This window comes from Cyanistes caeruleus, chromosome 1 (assembly GCF_971803275.1).
Source record: "Cyanistes caeruleus chromosome 1, bCyaCae1.hap1.1, whole genome shotgun sequence".
Taxonomy (NCBI): Eukaryota; Metazoa; Chordata; class Aves; order Passeriformes; family Paridae; genus Cyanistes; species Cyanistes caeruleus.
In genome coordinates, this window is record NC_141701.1 from 101,195,857 (window position 1) to 101,214,107 (window position 18,251).

General features: G+C 42.2%; 1 protein-coding gene across 7 annotated transcripts in view; it reads right to left on the minus strand.

The window, feature by feature from the left end:
- EGFR (epidermal growth factor receptor) overlaps positions 1-18,251 on the minus strand; it is a 155,577-nt gene that overhangs the window by 36,091 nt on the left and 101,235 nt on the right. For all 7 annotated transcript variants that reach the window (XM_086845386.1, XM_086845397.1, XM_086845418.1 and 4 more), the window contains 9 exons: positions 9,954-10,105; positions 8,308-8,494; positions 7,515-7,649; positions 5,693-5,761; positions 3,326-3,444; positions 1,767-1,908; positions 963-1,079; positions 269-395; positions 100-173 (listed from right to left, as the gene is read on the minus strand). In XM_086845386.1, the coding sequence (XP_086701512.1) occupies positions 100-173; positions 269-395; positions 963-1,079; positions 1,767-1,908; positions 3,326-3,444; positions 5,693-5,761; positions 7,515-7,649; positions 8,308-8,494; positions 9,954-10,105 (1,122 nt within the window). The remainder of the gene's footprint in view (positions 1-99; positions 174-268; positions 396-962; positions 1,080-1,766; positions 1,909-3,325; positions 3,445-5,692; positions 5,762-7,514; positions 7,650-8,307; positions 8,495-9,953; positions 10,106-18,251) is intronic.

An 18,251-nucleotide genomic window follows, 5' to 3' on the forward strand; every position in this document is an offset into this window, starting at 1 on the left:
GCATGCACTTCTCTTCATGTGCTTAAAAAATTTCCCTCCTTCCCATTTGTTTTTGGCAGTATCAGTCAAAAAACACCTCAGCTTAAATTCACTGCTAACCTGATATTTCTTTGACTGTTTTGAAGACATCCAACTTCTTGGGATCCAAAGGCAGGGTCTTCGTGAAGGCATCACTGAAACAAACAGAATGAGAAATTGTGAGAATGGCTTAGCCTGGATTTTCCCCGGCCCTTTTCTTTCAGTGCTTGATGGCCAGCAGGTAACTCACCCTAGAAATGCAACTGGGAGAATGCTGACGTCCCCATTGATCTTGGTACAGTTTTTGAAGGAGTCGATATTTGTGGCATTTATGGAGAGGATCCCTTTAAGCTCCCCTATTCCGATGCCATTGCACACTGTGATGGAAGGATAAAGGAGAGATACAAAAGTCAGGGGGGAACAAAAGTGAAGCCCAGTCACATGTCAGGGTAGAAACATGAAGGAGCCATGAGTTCAGAAAGAACTCCTGTACTGTCAAACCTACCACTCTGAGTTTCATAGATCTTTTGCCTATTTTTGCTTTTCAGATAGTGCCGCTGGATAACTGCTTCCTGCTTGCCCAGCTGTGCAGCTCTGGTCTGAGCATCTCTGCACACAGGCTCTGGCACATTCCCTTCTCTCTTTGTCCCATTTCCATCCCCCTTGATGAGACACTGGGAAGGACAAAGGGAGGAGAAGGCTGACGTGCAAGATGTACATGCACACAACACACAATTTATCTGCTGTACTTGTGGTGTATCCCATCTGGAGAGCCTGTTCCACAGTCATGCCTTCTGATCAAACCACTTGTCGGATCTCCAAGCTATCACTGGATCTGATTGATACTGAACTTGCACTTAACTAAGATCAAAACTCCCAGCACTTTTCCTAGTAAGTTCTCTATCATCTCAAAGCCCTACTGGTTTATTCCATGCTTTTTATACCTTTGCTGCATAGCCCATCACACTTTTTACATTTCCGAACACCATTTTCTTCCACTTCATAAGTATCAGCATTGCACGAGCGAACGCAGGAGCCATGGTCTGTCACCACATAGTTGTCTGGAAAAAAAAGGGATACAAAGGTGACTGAAATAATACAAGAAGGATGCTTTGAGGGCCAGACAAGCGCTTCAAGACTTGTAAGAAAAAGGGGGTTTGAGCTTTTGGCACACTCAGGAAAGTACAGGTGTTGACTATGAACATTACAAACATTATTTGAAGGCAGATGAACATACAGTGCTATCACTATTTTACAGAGAGGGGGATGGTCACAGAAGGATAAAACAACATTCAAGTCTTGGTGGATTAAAAGAATACAGAAATGGAACAGCAAGAAAGGAAAAGAAAGCATCTGTAGAGAAAACAGTGATCACAGGCCTTGAGACAGAGTGTTAAAATCAATTTTTAACAGTCCTAATTAAAAACCAGTTAAGAGTGGATAATGCTTTGGTAATCCATAGAATTGATCTCATATAGCCATTGTTTTATGGTTTTCAGAAGATACCTTTTTCTTCACTAAGAGAAAAAATTTCAGGAGTCAAAATGCAAAGATTAAAAATCAGGCAAGGTGATGGATGCAGACTGTTTGAAGAGGCTCACTTTGTCACCTGTTCTCAGTTCCCAGAGACACTGGAGATTAACAAGTGCTCTTTCACCTGACCACAGCACAGAGGGATGACATAGAACCCTTCCCCCTTTTCTCCAACTCCCCACTTCCTCTGGGGCTGCAACCTGAAATGAACTTACGTGGACATTCCTTCACACAAGTGGCTCCAAAGCTGTATTTTCCTTCAGGGTTCACATCCATCTGGTAAGTGGTGGGGTTATACAGGACCAATGGGGGACATGTATCCTTGCACGTAGCATCATCCCGAAACTTGCGGCATGCCTGTCATTGAACAACAGCACCTATTAAATTGCCTTCTCCTTAAAAAGTGACAGTGATTTTACACAAGGTCTTCAAAACACTCTGATGGCCTCACCTGCTTTCTGCTTAGCTCTAATGAAAACCCCAAGCATCTACAGGGATGGTCCCTCAGGCTTTGAAGTTGAAAGATTGCTTCAGGCTGGGCAAACTGAGTTCAGTATTTTTTAAAAGAGAAATCATAAGCTTTTCTTTTTCTGAACAAGAAACCTTGGCACTCTGGTGGAGAGCTGCTAGGATTCACGTGGGAACAGGAGTAAATCTGCATACCTTAGACAGAAAAATTTTCCCTACAAGCAGCAACCAGATCAAGACAAACTGTACTTTTCTTGGCCAGTTTTTAATAACCTAAATCAAATCAAGTCCCTTCCTGTCAATTACTGACTTTTCTGGCTAAATATTAAACTCAAGCCATTATATTTGGCTGCAGGTAATGAACAATTTAACAGGCATTTATGAAGGGCAAGTTGGTTCTTCCAATCTAAATCTGCATCAAATTAATAATGACTCTCTTTTTCCCTTTCTTCTCCCTTGGCTTTCCAGATGAGAGAGAGTAACTTCTCTGTGAGCTAGCAAGGGGATCATAGCCATCTTAAAAGGAAACCAGGAATAGAGGTAACAACAATAAAATCCAGGTCGGATGATTTCTATGGTGATTACTGAGATGTCACTTAATTCTGAATGAAGTATAGTGCAAACAGGGAAGAGTTAAAACCACAGCATGCACCAAACCCCTGAAACTCTTGTGGAAAAGCAATGGGACCTTTATTCCCTAAAGAAGCTCCATTGGTTTCTTTTCTCTTCACTGCCTCAGGGTTCCCCAAACACAGTGCTTTTGTGGTAAGTCACAGGCAGAAAGGGAAACCCAGATTTCATGTGTGAAGTTTGGTGAAAAGCAAAAAAATGAAGATCCTTTGCTTCTTACTTCCTGTACAAGTTTTTGCTTTTGTAAACAGAGGTTATTACTCACTAGTGCTAAAGAGTACAAGGCAAAGCTATGCTGGCCTGGAAGACTGCTGCACCATGGGGGCAGCTGTGAGCCCGTGGACCTGCTCACCTGGGCAAGTTGCCTACAGCAAACACTTAGATGCTCTGCAACAACGCTGAACTCACTGGGCAGTCAAAGGCACTAATGCTGGTTTGGAGCACACTAGGAAAGTCCATGGGTAGAGCCAGTAAAGACCAGCTAAGGATGCTGTGAAATTCGTGCCAATTTCCCTCCCAAACAACCACCCATGCAGGGAAGCCCCGGAGCACCCCCCAGGACAGCATCTCTCAGGAGGCCTTCTGGGGCTGAAGAAGGCTAGAGGACATGCAGCTGAAAGCCCTGCTTGCTGTGTCAGGGATTGAAGCCCTTATGGTGGTGGTCTAGCATCATTACCAGGCAGTCACTCTCCCGAGGGCCGGTGCACCCCGCAGCACACTGGTTGTGGCAGCAGTCACTGGGCACCTTTCCCCTGCACCGACCAGAGCACTGCTGAGCACAGATGACTTTTGTTACTGGAAGATACAAGAAAAAATTAAAAACATCAGCTGTTTTGCTGCAATGAGATCAAGAAATATGGAGAATGGGTTTGGTGCAGGTTCTGTTCTAGATTTTCCTCATGGGAAAATGTTCTGTCCTCATTTAAGGCCAAAGTTTGGGAAGGGTGAGAGCAAGTGTGGGTGGTGGTAAGAAGGGGTCATGTTCAGCCTGTAATTATCTTGGCTCTTATGAGGTGCTAAGAAGTCTTGATTCCAGCCAGGAAGTACGTACTGCTTAGAAAGAATAATCCTCTTGCATCAATGCTTAGACCAAGTAAAACTCTGTGACAGAGTCATTGCGCCTTATAGCTGGGCAACAGGGTAGAATCCGTCTCAATTTCATTGAGAGAATTTACTATTATTGGTGCTAACTTTGGGAAAAACAATGTGGCAGAATTGCCAAGACTCTGTACTATAACTGGAAACTGTACATTGGTGGTGTGGTGCTGTAAAATGTCCCTTTAATGCAATAGAATATTTCCAAAATGTGCAGAGATAGGGGAGACTCAGCAAGCAGATTTCATGCGCACATTGAATTCTTCTTCTTTAATGTTCAAATCCTTGGCCAAATTTTATCTTCATTACACAACTCCCTCAGGGTTTGCACCAGTGCAACAACCCAAAGGAAGAACTAACTGGCCCTGGTCCAGCTTTTTGCAGATAAGCAAAAACTGCCTGCAATATTTTGTGGAGAACTGGGAAAGCTTCTCCATTTGAATATCAAAGCAGAGAAAAGGATAATCAGAACAATATTAAAAAAAACCCAAAAATGAATGGCTAGCATGTTTTTGTACTAGAGACCCAAAATGGGATCGTTTGTTCTCTAGAAAAAAAAAATTTTAAATTAAAAATTAAAAATTACTGATCCTCGGAACCTGGCATAAGGTGCCAGAAGAACCTGATGGCTACTCTGCTTCATACAGCACCCTGAGCATTTCAGCTGTGCACTGTGCTAACTGTTATCAACTTCACAGTTAGCACAAATGAGTTACAATATTATCAGGAATTCCTGTAAGTATGAAAACCATGGCTGTTAATTAACAGAAAATTATTTCAAAAAATAGCCAGCTACAGGGTACATGACAGTGACTTTTTTAAATCATATATTTTTTTTTTTCTTTACACAGTTCTGTATCCAAACTGTATTATTTTATTTTTTTCCTGTAGACCTGTAAGCAAGGTAGTATATTTTCAAGGAAGCAGATTATTTCCACAGTATGCATTAGCTTCTCTGATAGCAATTCCTCCATTCAACTAGAAACAGGGGAATAAAAGGCACATTGTTCTACATGAACAGCATTTTGATACAATTTTTTTCATAAGAATTAGCAGGGGAATAAAGCACCTAATCTCTTTGATAACTATTGACTAGAGTTTCCTGCTGGAAACATATATCACATCAAGCATTTTTACTTCATATAGAGTATCCCACGTTCATTTCCAGGAGAAAGAGACATATCCCCCAAACTTTCCCACATATGGAGATGTGCAATCCATTTTCAATTGGCCAGATTCTCAAATGCCTGGAGAGGCGAGCAAGAGCCCACAAAAGGTTTTGTTTTATGCACTCGTCAACCTCCTGAATCCAGTGAGGGTTTGTAAATGCTGGAAGCTTGCAGGGCTGAGACCTGAGGTTTAGCAAGGTCCTGGGACAGCTGTGCAGCCTCAGCTACAGGAACCAACCCAGGAAGGGCTTTGTATGCACAGCCACTGTCCACCCTGAGAGCCAAACTGTGCTCAGAGAGCCAGCTGACAAAAACTGAAGCCTACCCTAAATGAAGACAGGAAAGGCATATGCTCCTCTTTCCTCAAGCTATAAGTCATACAAATTTGGCTTGATATTTGTAGACAAAATACTTAGGTTCAGGTGAATATTTGCAATAGAAAACTGAATGTAGGATGTTGCTTCCATTTGCATTATGTCTAGATCAGCACATTTTCCACTGATCTTTTCACAAAACAAAACTGAGTGTATTTCCCAAATTTTTAGAGGGAAAAAAAAAAAGCAGTGAAACAAATTGTCATGGTGTTCCTCCTCAACCTTTACTTTAGGAAAAATAAACTGTTGCAAAATCTCAGGCGCTTGTAAATGGATGTTTCTGCTGCTCTCTTACTATCAGGCAAGCATCTCACCTGCATAATTATGGTTAGGTTTTCAGTTGACAGAAATGTAGTATGTATGCTAGTGCACACAAGCTATTTCTTAACTAATCTGCAGACTTACATGTCTGGCAGTTTTGTTGGCCTGGGCCCCAGCAATGGTCTTCTGTGCAGTTCTGATGGCATTTGGGACCTAAAACACAAGAGAGAGTATGATATTCTGTAAACAAAGAAAACAGCAATGTTGTACCATGAGCAACAGAAAACAATGACTTGAGTTTTCCTTCCCAATAAAGCAGGGTAGGAAGCACCTATATAACAGTGCTCAAAAAATTTGAGAGCTGAATTCGTTTTCCTTTGTTCACCTCTGCTTTCCTACGTGCAGTTCTCCACCTCCACACCTTTGAGCAAGCAAGCACAACACCCAGCCAGTCTAGCTTACGAAAGAGGCATATTTTTCCCAGGAACAGGAATCTCAGCTACTGCCCGGCTGGCCCTTCTGCTGGGGTTTTCATGCAATGGCAAGTCACCACTGGCTTGAAGTCAGACATGTGCCAGCTGCTCACTACAGGCCACATGTAAATCAGTGTTTCTGAACAAGGCAGCTCTAGAATGAAAACAAATCCAACTGGATTCACGGGCAATTGCCAGCTACTCTGACCACAAAGTAATTTGACTTGTCTTTGCACCCTCCTCCCACCCTCTGCCAAAAATACTCCTTGTGTAGGACTATGCTGCAGATGGACAACTGATGGAGGGGTGGGCAGGATGGACAGACACCTTGCCTGACCTCGAGGGTTCAGTGCTGGGTTCTTTCCCATTTCTCTCTCCTTGCTCTGTTCTTCCTTTTTCTTTCTCTTAATGACAAGCAAAGTCCCAGAGAAACAACTTATTTTAGAGTATGGGACCATTATTAAAGCCATAAAAGGCTGTCTTAGCAGATTAATGTGGAATTCACTACATTTAAAAGGCATTTCCTACTGGAGTGTTTCTTCCCACTAACAGCATGTGATTCTCCTTCCCCCCGTCAGCCATCAAATAGCTGAACAAATGCCAATACTTGTCCAAGAATTGATTGATTTGGTGTGGGACCAAAGAACTTCTTTTTTTTTAAGCTGAAAAGTTAAAGGTTAACATTTCTGTGGTGTACAGAGCCAAACTCCTGTGCTGACATGTATAGTTTGCAACTCCTTGATTATGCCAGGGCTCCGTAGAAAAATAAGTCAACACAGAAGTTGGCTATTCGCTCTCAGGCAATTATGCAACTGGAAGAAGATAAAGAAAATATGTTTTCCTGCCAATTTATAGTGCCAGAAATGAAATGCTCAGAAATGAAAATAAACCCTCCTTTCTGTGAAATGGCTGGGGATTTTACAAGGGACTCATAAGGCTGAAGGATTAGCTTGAGCCTCCTCTAAGCAAATGCTGTACAAACTTTTAAATATCCCCGCATCTCCCTGTTGATCTGAAGTGTCAGATTTATCTACCTGTTTATTATTATCTCTTCCAGGGTAATCTATGTAGCCCAAAACAGGAGAATTTTATGTCATTCAACTTGGGCCTTAGCTCCCAAAAGGCTTCAAGTAACTCCATGAAGCTACCCATATGGCTTTTCTAGACCAGAGCCTTACATTGTAAACAGAAGATTGCTGGAAAGCAAATGAATGCACGTTTTTCTGAGCTGAGCACATATTCAGGATACTGTCTTAAACCAAGGGGAACATTCCCAAAAACTTTGCTGAGCTATGCATTAAGGACCTAGCCACCATGAAAAGTTCTGTCTTAGGCCAGTGGTGCAGAAATGAAAGCATTTCTCTTGGAACAGGGCTAGGTGGCCTTTGCTAGAAATTGTTGGACCAGGAACCCACTACATGAAAGATGGTATGTTCATTTTACTCTCTGAAATAGAGGGGGACACATAGCACTTTTGGTAAGTTAATACTCACAAGAAGATAGGTTGCTTGCAAATTCAAGCACTGTGGGAGGCTTCTTGCTTGTGTCAATGATGTCATTCCAAAGAACAGTGTCCATGTTGCACAGTTTGGGGTTGTTGCTGATTTTAACACCTCCATTGAGAATTTCTGTTACAGAAACAAGAAAAAATTTGCTAAGTGATGCAAATCCCTAATTTGCCCCAGAGAAATCCCCACAACATCTCTGATTTAAAGAAAGAGAAATAAGTTACATCTTTCTCCACCTTAATCACATGATACTGACAGAAAAGAACAATCAGCAGGGCATCAACACTCCTGACAGTGTAACCAACACCAGGATCAGACTGACACGTTCTGGAGAGCAAACTTTTCTCGGGTGCCATGAAGATGCCACTAAGTGTAGTTTCCTGCCTGGTGCCACCTCTAGGACCCACAGCGCTTAGCAGAGTAGGCACTGTTGGTGTGCACAGCCAGAGACCATGTGAGACACACACATCACCAGTTCCCACTGGGATCTAACAGAAAATATTGACATACATGCACTGGAATCAAACAATATAAAACAACAAATGGATGCTTCTTTGCCTGTTTTGGGAACAAAGATTAATCTTGATGAAATTTCTTTGTCTTTTGCAGAAGACTGACTAGCAGGAAAGCAACTAGAAAACTGCATTCAGATCCTTGCTTTTAAGGTGGGGGGTTTGATGGCATATGACTTTGAGAGAGCCAACCTCCAACAGATCTTGACAACAACGAGCTGACAGTGGAAGTTTAGAGGTGCCTCTGCCTCCTGCCCGTGTCTCACCTGAAAGCCGCTTCATTGGCAGCTGTCGGAGCCCCTGGGTTTTATTCATGTGGTAGTTGGATAAAACTGCCAGGGCGTAAGAGTTGTCATACAGCACATTGCCTCGGATGATCTGGAGGTTCTCAAGGGGAATGACATCCACCATGTTAAGTGCGATGAGCACGTAGCCTGCAACCTCCTGTATTGTCTGAGAGAGCAACAGAAGAAACAAGATGCTTAATCCATAGAATTCTTCAATAACTGCTTTCCTCCTCCCACTCCTCCAATCCACCATCTTTCAATTTTAAGGAATGACAGACCACTTAATCTCATTAAAAATAAATAAATAAATGTAAGAAGAAAAAGGGAATATGTGAAAAACCTTGGTGGTTAAGCATGTATAAACTCATCCTTTAGCAGCTACCAGGGGGCCATCCCTGTTCTGTCCCCAAGTAAGGGTAAGTGGGGCTGACTAGGGGATGCAGGAGAAAAGAGCAAGCATGCATGCAATGGCAACTGTGATGCTTCCCATAAACACTTGCCTAGCCTTCAACAACTGGCAGCACACAGATGCCACCTGATTCAGGCTTTTACATTGTCTCTTCTGTGCCCCTTCCCTTACTCATCAGAAGGGAAGAAAAGGCAACCTTCTCCTTTTAAAATAATATATATCTTTACAGGACAAAAAGACAAGTGAGGTACTGTTCCTGCATGTGGGTGAATCCTTCTCTTGCACTGTGAAGTGTATGCATGTCTACCCGCTACAAAAATCACCGTAAATGAAAATCCTTCAGACTAATACTTAGGATATTTTCCTTTTCTATGAAGACTAACAGTAAATTTTCAAGACACTTGTTATGTTCCTTGGAACCCTGAGCTCCGTGATCAGGTTGTGTTTGGGAAAGAAGAATGGCAATACCATATTTGCAACCCATGTGTTCAAACCATAGATTTTTTGATCTTGCTTGCTGGTGGAGAACCTGGAGGTCCCCATGTCAGCCATGGCACCTCCCCATGCTGTGGCAGCATTTTAACATCCATCCTCTGTTCACTCCCTCCTCAGCTTGCCTTAATTTGCCCATGAACTTGTGCACAAAAAAAATGTTGAGATGGGAGTAGCCCATGTGTCAATCACAGGGGATTATCTGGAAGATCACTTGAAGAATCCATGTGGGAAGTTATTGCACAGGGCTTGCCTGCCTGCTGAGGGTGTGAGCATTTCAGGCTGGAGAGGCACTCACCACCATGGCAGGGGAAAGGATGACAGTTTGGAGGGCAGGGAAAAGGCCCCTACACTTCAAAATCTGCCACTTGCTTTGTGCTTTGCTTTGCCCAACAGCACCACAAAGCCTTTTGCTCTCTGAGTGAGGCAACAGGTAAGGATGTAATTCTAATTATAAATATGAAGAAACCCCTCTGCATAGAACCCAGCACAGGCTGGCAAGTGCTTGAAAAGCTATTTCTCAAAGTACCTGATCTGTACAGTAGGGTTGAGTGCATCCTGCAGCCTACAAGTATGCTTAGACTGTAGGCTATAATTCTTCTCACATTAGCTAGCTACACTTTTGGATCAAGACAGAATTGTATCAGCAGCTGATCCTTTGCACTTATAAAATGGAGTAGGATTTGTTGTAGCAGAGAAGGCCCTGCTGGCCATGAACACTAACCTTCAGGAAAGAGAGGTCACGATTGTGCTCCACATATGTAATCTCCAGGTTGCTGAGTACCACCTCACAATTGTTGTACATCCTCTGCAGGCTGGTGAAATGGTCTTCCACATGTCCCAGCTGGGTCAGCTTGTTATTCGTCCCTTGACAAACTGTGAAGCAAAGGAGAAAGCTCCATGAAGGAAAGGAAGAATAACTAAGGGGCAAAAACTTGTTGTTCCCTTATCTTTAAAAGCACGACAGTAAGTTAAGCATCAGCTTCATAAGAAACAAGAACATTATCTGTCATGACTCTAATGGCAGTAGTGTAGGAAGTATGCAGTGTTTCCCAGGGACAGAGATGTACCAGAATTTAGAGCTGGAATAACCCTCCATCACTTTCTGTTATAGAAAAGCTTCAATATGAGGCTTTTGTACACAGGGAGCACCAAGTTTTCTCTATCACAGGCATAACTCAGTTCCTGAGAACACTGACACAGTTCCAATGAACACTACTGAAACTGACATGCTGCCAAGTACCACCAAAGGTGATTTCCCTGAGGACCTATTTCATGTTACTTTCAGGGGCATTGGGTCTCCTTGTAAGCTCAGAAGGAGGAAGGAGGGCTTCCTAAAGGATCCTTAAGCCACAAATTCGGGTTTTAAGGCCTAACTGAACCTCCAGGCTTACACATCTCTTGCCACTCTGACATTTTGGGAGTATGACAGATTCAGGAGATTTTCTGGCATATTCATCTTTGGCACTCAAAACCATTTCTGCCTGGTGGGGAAGGAAGAGGTGTCACACAGAGCACCACTGACATTCCAAATATTTATAACAGCATGATGAAAAAATTAATCCCCTCCTGAAATTATATTACTCTGCTTTATTAAATCAAGAGGAACTGAAAGAAGTTATCACCATTGTATTTGATTGAAATGAATGAGCAAAATGCAAAATTACTCTGAAGAAAAACACCAGACACAGCCCTCAAAAATTCTGCACTCATACAGCTCATTCCCTGAGCTGTCTCTACAGGGGGTCAAATGAACACATCTCTCAGTTATGCTAATACAGAGCAAAGGAGAATGACATGGAAGACAATGTGGTAAAGAGCTTCACAACCCCTTCCAGGGGCTCCTTCAGCTCCACTTTGTTCTTCAGTGGAAGCAAAAGGAGGCTGTTATCTCATTGTTTGTATAATGCAACCCCAGCCTGACTGCACAGCTCTACATAACACATCGGAAGAATTGTATTCTTTTAACTTGGAGAAATAAATACATGAAACAATACTTTTATAGAGCCATAATTCATAGAAGCACCAATCACAAACTGGGGTGCTGGAAAGCAGGTAACAAAGACTCTTGACAAAGCTGGAAATATGTTTCAGTTCTAGTAACAAAGGATAACACCTGTTGAAGATTTACCGAACAACTGATGCTTTATTAGTAGGAAAAACAACGTAATGACAGTGATAAAAACACAATTACCAGTCATCAAAACTATTCACTTAACATGTGGTACTTCTCAGCACAATCATCAGCATTAGGAGTTACAGTGATAACAGATTAAAATACTCTGGACCATGTTAAAAGCAAGGCTGTTCGCTCACATTCCTCAGTCATTTCTCATTATACATCTAGGGAAACATTTATAGTGTTTGGAATCAGAGCAGCAACTGCTGGTAAATGGGAACACTGTGAGTACACGAGTAGATCATCTAAGCTGCTTGACCATTTTGTATATATTTTGAATTTTTGAATTTCTTAACATTTGCTTTAGAAATTCTAAGTAAGATTTTCTGCTTCAGTTTCTGTTCCAGTTTCAAACTCAACTGTTGTGTTGTGTTCATACTTCAAATCTGTATTTGCTGTCTGCTTCAAGTACAAGGACCAAAAATTATCCGAGTCACAGGTAGGTTCTTATTCTGTGGAGTGGTCATATTTTGAAAGTTAGAAATACTGTCATATGGCTAGTCTGCTCTGGAAAATGTGTTGTTGCTGGGACAGGGATGAAGAGTCTTTGAACTGACTGGAAAAGTCAAGGAGTCATCCCAGAGGGCATCTTGAATTTTAAGCAATGTTATCCTATAACCAAGGAAAAACTAGTAATAACAGATTCTTAGACTGTCCAAAACCTCAGCTTGGATGCTCAGTTTAGGCATCTCATATCTGATCTTTAGAACAGTGTGATTTTGGAAAGCACTCCAACACAATGCAGGAGCAGGTGCAGTTTAGACTGCACACAGAAATAAAAACATATAAGTCCTCCTGCTGTGGTCTTCTGTGACCTGATGCACTTGTTGCATCTCTGAGGTTACCAGCAAAGATCTGCCCTAATACTCCAGACAGGCCCAATGCAAAAGCTGCAGTGTTTATGCTACACCTGAACCAGATGATGGCTGTAAGGAGGAGCTTTCTCTGGTGGCATCCTCCTGGCCACCTGTGCCCTTGATTGACTCTCTGCAGCTTGGCACTGGTCAGATCATACAACAAAACAGCCCAGCTGGCTGAAACAAACCCTAAGACAAATTGCACTCATTTAAATGTGCTTCTCTTGGGATCAGACAAGTGTTGGAGCTCTGAACTTGGGTCAGCTGTCTTGAGAAAGATAGACTTTTTCACTGCTGACTAGGTCACGCCTGAGGCAGCAGTCAGAGGGCATGGTTACTCTTGCACTTCTCCATCTCCCTCTCCCTCTCCCATGGGACCTCTCAGGAAAACAGGCCAAAGAGTTAATCCAAGCTACAAATAATATAGGACAATAAATAAATAATTGGACAGAGAGTATTTTTAGCTCAGGAAATCTTGTTGATTTGGTTCACCATGGTGCTCCATGCGTTGGAAACAGCTCAAAGTACAGCAAGGAGGCAGAAGCAAATAGTCAGGAGAAAGAGCTTCTCTGCTTGTGAAGCTGCAGAGGGAAACTCAAACATAACAAACTCTAAAAATGCTTCAGCTTGGTCCCCCAGGACCTACTTTTTTCCCTCTGTCCTGCGAGCAGAGAGCACTTTGATGGTTCTCTACCAAAGATGTCTTAAGCTACATGCAAAACCACTGGTCCCCTCATCACATCCTCCATCCAGTAAACAGTAGCTGTAGATGAGATGTTAGTTACAATCTGGAGAGTGGAAGAAAAATGGGCTGCTTCTGTTAAGAAATCAACAGTGTGTGGATGTCAGAGTATCAATCCGAATACCACAGTGGAGCCTTCTCCCTCATGCACCAATTTTTGTTTGCACAAAGAGATATAAGAGATCTAAGTACACCCACAAAGTGAACTTCACTGCACCAATATTTACCAAATGAGAACCTGGGTCATAAGCAATTATGCTGAGCAAATAAAACCCTAATCAAACAAAACAAGGTAAATCCCTGTAGTAGTATTACTGAACTCAGGCAAAGGCGCAGAATAATTTTCCAACTAGAACATTTGAAAAGAAAATGGCCTGCTTGTATCTGATGAATAACATCATTCCTGCAATTTCTTTGCTTCTGGAAACTGTGTTCTAAAAAGATACACACTATAATTATCTGTATATAATACCACAGTGTGAATACCACTCTGGCCAGAGGCTAATGCACAGACAATGAGGTGCTCACCTTGCTCTGCAGAGTTTTAAGTGGGACATGCATGCTTGAATGGATGGAATTTGTTCTGATTTAACCTCCATTGAGCTCAACCTATTTGCCCTCTAAAGGACAGATTCTAATTCTATATATAATATGTAATTTTGTTTTAATGTGTAACAAAGCCAGCACTATCCAGGTTTAGGAGCCAGTGGTGGGCGTGGATACTTGCTTGGCGCTGCTGGAGGCTATGGCAGCATGTACCATGTAATATATGGTCTACGTGGACACTTACACATTTTAGCTATAAAGGAGAGCAAAACATTCAGGGTTAGAACATCCTTGACCAGTAGAAAAGCCAGGATCCAGAACTGAACTTCAGGGCATGGGCTGATCCCTGAGAGATGAAAGCTTTGCTTTTATCTGTGATGTTAATATAATAAAAACACAACTGGTCTGGAAAGTTTTGACACAGAGGGCACATCCCCAGAGGCTGCTGTCTGTGGCAGTGCTGAGAGCAGGGCTGCATGCTGGGAGTGCAGAGTTCTCCTACCCCAGCCAGGGTGATCTCCTAGACTCTTAGAGCCCCAGCCACCATTCCTGTGACATGGGGTCAACCCCAGAATTCTGTGGGGCAGCATCATGGGATTTCTACCATGAAGCATTTAAATTCTACGTGATATAGATTTCAGCCCACATGCTGCAATTCCTAAATGCCAAAGTGATGTTGATCTTGAATCCGTTACAGCATTACCTCAACAGACAGCCTAACAAAAATATGGATATTGCTGCAACAGCCCAAATGTCAGGTGCTGTATAAGGCAGCAGCAATCAAAGGGCTCAGGAAAGAGGCACGCTATACTGATGAATGCGAAGTTGTTGAATTTTGTACTTAAGAAAAGTGTGGGGTTGGCTGTCCTGGCTACTAAAACCTTCTGTGTGTCCACAGACATGCTTGTTCCTCCTCTTCTCTGCCTCAAACTTGGACTTCCAGAAGTATTTCTAGGTGATGCAAACTGGTTAACCCTCTGCAACCCTTTGCTCCTTGGCCACATTTTTCTTGTGCAGCCTGAAGTAGTAGCATGAAACCAAAGCATTTCCTAAATGGCATTTTCCCCAAGTGATCATAGGGAGACAGAGGGCATCCACACAGCTGTAATGCTGTGCAGCAGTATTTTCCCAAATCCATACAAGCTCAGATTAAACAAAGTGGTCCCTGCAGCAATTGCATTGATACAAGTAAAATCTGTTTTCATCTTTTCCCCAGAAAATCTCGGATTACTCAAGTCCCAAGCCTGTCACACATATTTGCCTCAGACTTGAGAAAAACCCCAGCCCAGAGAATGCTTTGAAACCAAATTATCACTGATCCCCAAATCATCCTCTGTTTCTATCCATGCTTAGCCTGTGTTAGTCTCCCCTCAGCTCTGACAGACACATCAAAATAATAACTCACAAAGGCAATTTCAGAGATATGCAAGTCCATTTCCATGCTTCATATGGCATTTAGAACTATATATGCCCTGGTATGATTAATTTATATACTTTTGCATGTTTTCTAGCCATTACTGACAATAACACAAAACTTGTAGATAAGGGATATTTGTTTAATTTGACAGTGCATTCATAAATGTTTCTCTCTCCTCACTCAATAACACTAATTTCACTTTTGATTGCTTTTAGGTACTTCATGGAAGAGCAGTACCTTGCTGGGTGCTTGGTTGGGATACAAAGCTGCCACTGAATGCCCAGGGAGATAGTGCTACTGGGTGTGCCACCATCAGTGCTGTACACACCCCATACACCTTTATCAGAGTGTGGGAGGAAAACCTTTCAAGTAAACTGGAATAGCTTTATAGGAAATACTGTTCATTTTGGGTCTGTATGAGCAATCACACCACCCCAATCCTTGCCCCCTGTATCCCTTGGGTCACTCCTGCACAACACAGAGGAGATCGTGGCCATACCCTGCACCTCCATGATCTTCCCTGGGGGAAAAGCTGTTTCCACTTTATGAGGATCTTCATCTAAGGGGCTCTCAGAAATTAAATGAAGAAGTTTTGCCATTCAAACATAAATATGCACATATAAGGGCAGGTCCCCTGAATCAGGCATTTTTTTAACAGCTATCAAATAGATCCACATAATCTACAGAGAAAACCAGGAAGGTGCAGCTTACTAGCTGTCAAATGATCAAAATAATGATATTTAAGCTTATAACAAAGTACTAGAACAGACAGGACATTTGTCATCATGACTAACCTATTAGAAAGAGAAAGAACCATGCAATGTTTTCCCTAAAGAAAACAGGGTATGGAATACCAGAGGTTGGAACAAGAAAGTGACATTACATTTTATGTAATCAATCACTTAAACAGAAATATTTCTTATATTCACAAGTTCCTCAACTGTAGAGAGAGAAGGGATGGAGAAATTTCAGTATTACTGGGTTGAGTGCATTTAACACACTGAGTAAGAATTTCAAAAGGGAGGAAAGTGCATGTGACACAAAAGAAAAACCAAATCTGTTGCAATGTGCCATGGGAAGTTATGAAAAGGAAAGCTAAGAAACAGGTGAGGAATACAAACAGTGCTCACATGCACTTTCCCTTGAGAAGAGTGTTTGCAAACCCATAGAATGCCTGAAAAGTCCAGTTCCAGCAAAATGACAGCAACATTTGGGCACTGGAAATTCTTCTGCAGAAGAAAATGATTTTTTGCACATACCCAAATACTTTAATTTAAAACATTGTGAAAAACAACCTCATGTGGCTTTAGTAAGTTCTTGCTCAAACAGTGTGGTTTAGAGTAATGCAGTTGCTGAGATTAATTCCAACTTTTAGACACACTGGGACCAAAACAACAACAGAGCTCTTAAAAACACTTAGATGGAAACTGTTATTGCAAAAATTACCAAAACTAACACCCTAGTGGAGAAAAAGAAGATGCTTTGAAGGAAAGCTTTCCCAGATGATCTCTTATTTCTATTTACTTGACAAAAACAACTTTTCCAGATACATGTAATTTTAGGTTCCCCTTCCTAACTCCACTTAGGGGAGACCTGCCCCTCAATGTCAAAAGTCATATCCTAAATTGCAAAGGATGGAGGCATCATGACAGATGGTCTGATTGCTGGTGAGTGCCTTTGCCTGAAAGAATAATCACACAGAAATCAAATCGCTCCTGGATGAAGACCTCACCAAAGTCACAGTATTTCTGACAACAAGGGATTTAACCTTATTAATTCCCCAGGGTGCTTTTTTCCCCTCCCCAATATCATTTACTAATACTTCTATTTTTCTTCTTTGTTTCCATTATTTAATTCTGCATGTATGTTTATTAATCCTCCAGAGATTAAGGCCAGACCAGGATGTGCTGAAATCAGTCCTTCCACCGGCTTCAATGTGAACTGGATGGGGGATTAAATTCTTCTCTTGCCGGTATAAATCTGTAGCAAGTCCGTGGACAGGATGGCCTAGCCCATATTTAAGCTCTGAATGTTTTAGGATAAAACTGTGATTGATACAGATATTTTCTGTAAATACCAACAAAATTTGGAAGAAACAGGAATTGTCACCTTGCAATTTTCTACAGTTTTGGGAAAAGTTGATTTCCAAAGGTGAATGAATAATAGATGGGAATTTTGAGAGACTGTATTTCCACTGAGGTACTGAAAGATAACCTGAGTTTAGATCAGTTTTCTTCACATGGTTTTGACAGTGATCTCTAAGACTTCAAATCACTGCTGAGGATTCCTGCAGATGACACAAGCATTGCTGTAGTTCTAGATAACAAAGAGGGACAGATCACCTGCACAAGCTGGTTTACATAATTTAGGAAAATAAGCTCCCTGAACAGTATTACATGAACTATAGTCAAAGGCAAGGTGTTACATCAAAGACTACAAAACACACAGTAGACAGAAAATGAGGTCCTGGGATGCAGTTGCCCCAAAAAAGACTTGGGGATAGTATGAGGTAACCAGAGAGAGAAACCAGGATCCAATGGGTCCATCAGTGGCAGAATGCTGAAGGAAGGGAGGCAGGTGCTGGCATTAATCCCTGATGGTGCCCTGGCATGCCCCAAGGGTGGTGGCCTCTGCATTGGAAGGCTCTCCTCTCCCTGCAAAGCAGGCACTGCCTGGGGCAGCTCCCACTCCCAGTGGTACCAGGATGCTCCTCTCAGGCTTCAGCCCTTCTCCAAGCTACATTTCAGCCCACAGCCCTGACCCATGGCCAGCGACCAGTGCACCAGGATTTTGCCTTGACCTTTGCAGGCTATTTATTGAGAATGATGGCTGGAAAGACAAGCTCCCCAAGACTGCCCTCCAGCAGCTGGGGTACTGCTGTTGGGCTGCTCTTCCCACTGGCACCCTCTGGAGAGGCTGCTACAAAGGTAACTTAGAGTTTTCATGGGGCCCTTCTCTTTTGAGCTATTGCTCAAGGTTAAAAGGCCAGGTCAATTGCAAGTGCAGTCACCAGTGAACTTAAATAATGAGTTGCTTCTACAATCTGTCAGTGAGAAAATAAAGAAGAATAAGTGAACTTCATACGATTCAGCCGCTATGCAAACATCCGCACACATATATACACCAAGATAATGAACAGTTTATAAATATTAGACACAACACTTAAAAAAATTTGTGCATAAAACCACAGAGACACCTTCCTTCCCCTTTTAACCATACTTGTAGAAACTCAAGCCATACTGACTGCGCTGTGTGAAGTCAGCATGGACTCTGAGATCTCC